The sequence below is a fragment of the Priapulus caudatus genome, unplaced genomic scaffold (genome assembly GCF_000485595.1).
Source record: "Priapulus caudatus unplaced genomic scaffold, Priapulus_caudatus-5.0.1 Scaffold161, whole genome shotgun sequence".
In the NCBI taxonomy this organism is placed as follows: Eukaryota; Metazoa; Priapulida; class Priapulimorpha; order Priapulimorphida; family Priapulidae; genus Priapulus; species Priapulus caudatus.
In genome coordinates, this window is record NW_014577222.1 from 342,563 (window position 1) to 343,925 (window position 1,363).

The 1,363-nt window shown below is 47.8% G+C and overlaps 1 protein-coding gene across 2 annotated transcripts in view; it reads left to right on the forward strand.

Annotated features, from left to right (window-relative positions):
- The first annotated feature begins 753 nt into the window (after positions 1–753).
- Positions 754–1,363, forward strand: part of LOC106806457 (prohormone-1-like) — a 17,628-nt gene continuing 17,018 nt past the window's right edge. For both annotated transcript variants that reach the window (XM_014808395.1, XM_014808396.1), the window contains exon 1: positions 754–1,006. In XM_014808395.1, the coding sequence (XP_014663881.1) occupies positions 920–1,006 (87 nt within the window). In that variant the 5' untranslated portion in view covers positions 754–919. The remainder of the gene's footprint in view (positions 1,007–1,363) is intronic.

Sequence of the window (1,363 nt, forward strand, 5' to 3'; positions counted from 1 at the left end):
TTCGTCTATTGCTAATGATTATTAAAATACTGATGGGCAGTGCTGCCACATACAATTCTGTATTTCCTCACATATCAAAGGTATATTCCGAACGTAAGATAAAAATGAAACGCATGAGCCTCTCCCAGAGGTCGATGGTATGATAGCAGCACGAGTCGCTAGGGAAAGCTATGCCAGCCGAACAAACAGAATCGTAACATCAGCGTTTCAAGCCGCCGGCAATTACATATACGCACGTATTCCGCCAGGACTGGCGTAGGCTATGAGCCAATTACCCGTATAATATACCCTAGTCGCTCTCTCACTCTCTCCCTCTCTCTCTCTCTCTTTAATTCTCTCTCTCTCTCTCTCTCAGGCTCTCTGTCTCCCTTTCTCTATCTTTCTCTCTCGGGCCCACTGTCATCCCCTCTCTCTCCATCTCTCTCTCGGGCTCTCTGTCTCCCGTTTTCTTTTCCTCTCTCCGTCGCTCTTTCATCTTCTCCTTCTTTCCCACTCGCTGAATCCATGTGGTGCCACGTCGACCAGACAATGAAATCAAACGGCAGTAGCAGCAACAGCAGCAGCGATGCAGAAGGGCACGGCAATTAAAGACGCCGCCACTACCCCGTCGTTTGGGAGATCGCTATGGCCGCGTGGCGTGCGCAGAAGCACCGTCGGCGCAGCGGAGCGCATGCACGTGGGCTAGTGCGCCGACTGTCACCGCTATAAAACGCGCCGACGCATGGCTCCAGTTCTTAAAGCAGATCAGCCCGTCACAGCGTCACCGACACTCCTCGTGCAGCCCGACTCAGGAAGACAACTCGCATCGCTACAGACGAGTGAACCGCGCACACGCACGCACTTCCTACCACGCACGCACTCAAGCACACCGTAGCAAACACAGCATCGTTCTCGCCGACGCCGCCTCTACGCAACCAAGATGCAACAGATTCATATTTTCGCTGGCTTCTTCGCATTCGTCCTCTGCATTAGCGCTGTGCTGGGAGACCACTCGACGGAAAACGAGGTGAGTGTCAAATATCGCCATGTTAACGTGTTAACGTATACGACAACAATAGTGCCCGCGTCGAATTTTGTACATCTCAGTATCTTTGTTCGATAGATCGGTACATAGACCGATTCATTGAGAGATACACAAATACACATATTAACAGACAGATAGGTAGATGGATGGCTAGATAGATGGATAGATAGATAGATAGATAGATAGATAGATAGATAGATAGATAGATAGATAGATAGATAGATAGATAGATAGATCGATAGATAGATAGATAGATAGATAGATAGATAGATATATAGATAGATAGATAGATAGATAGGTAGGTTGGTATGTAGATAGATAAATAGATAGATAGATAGA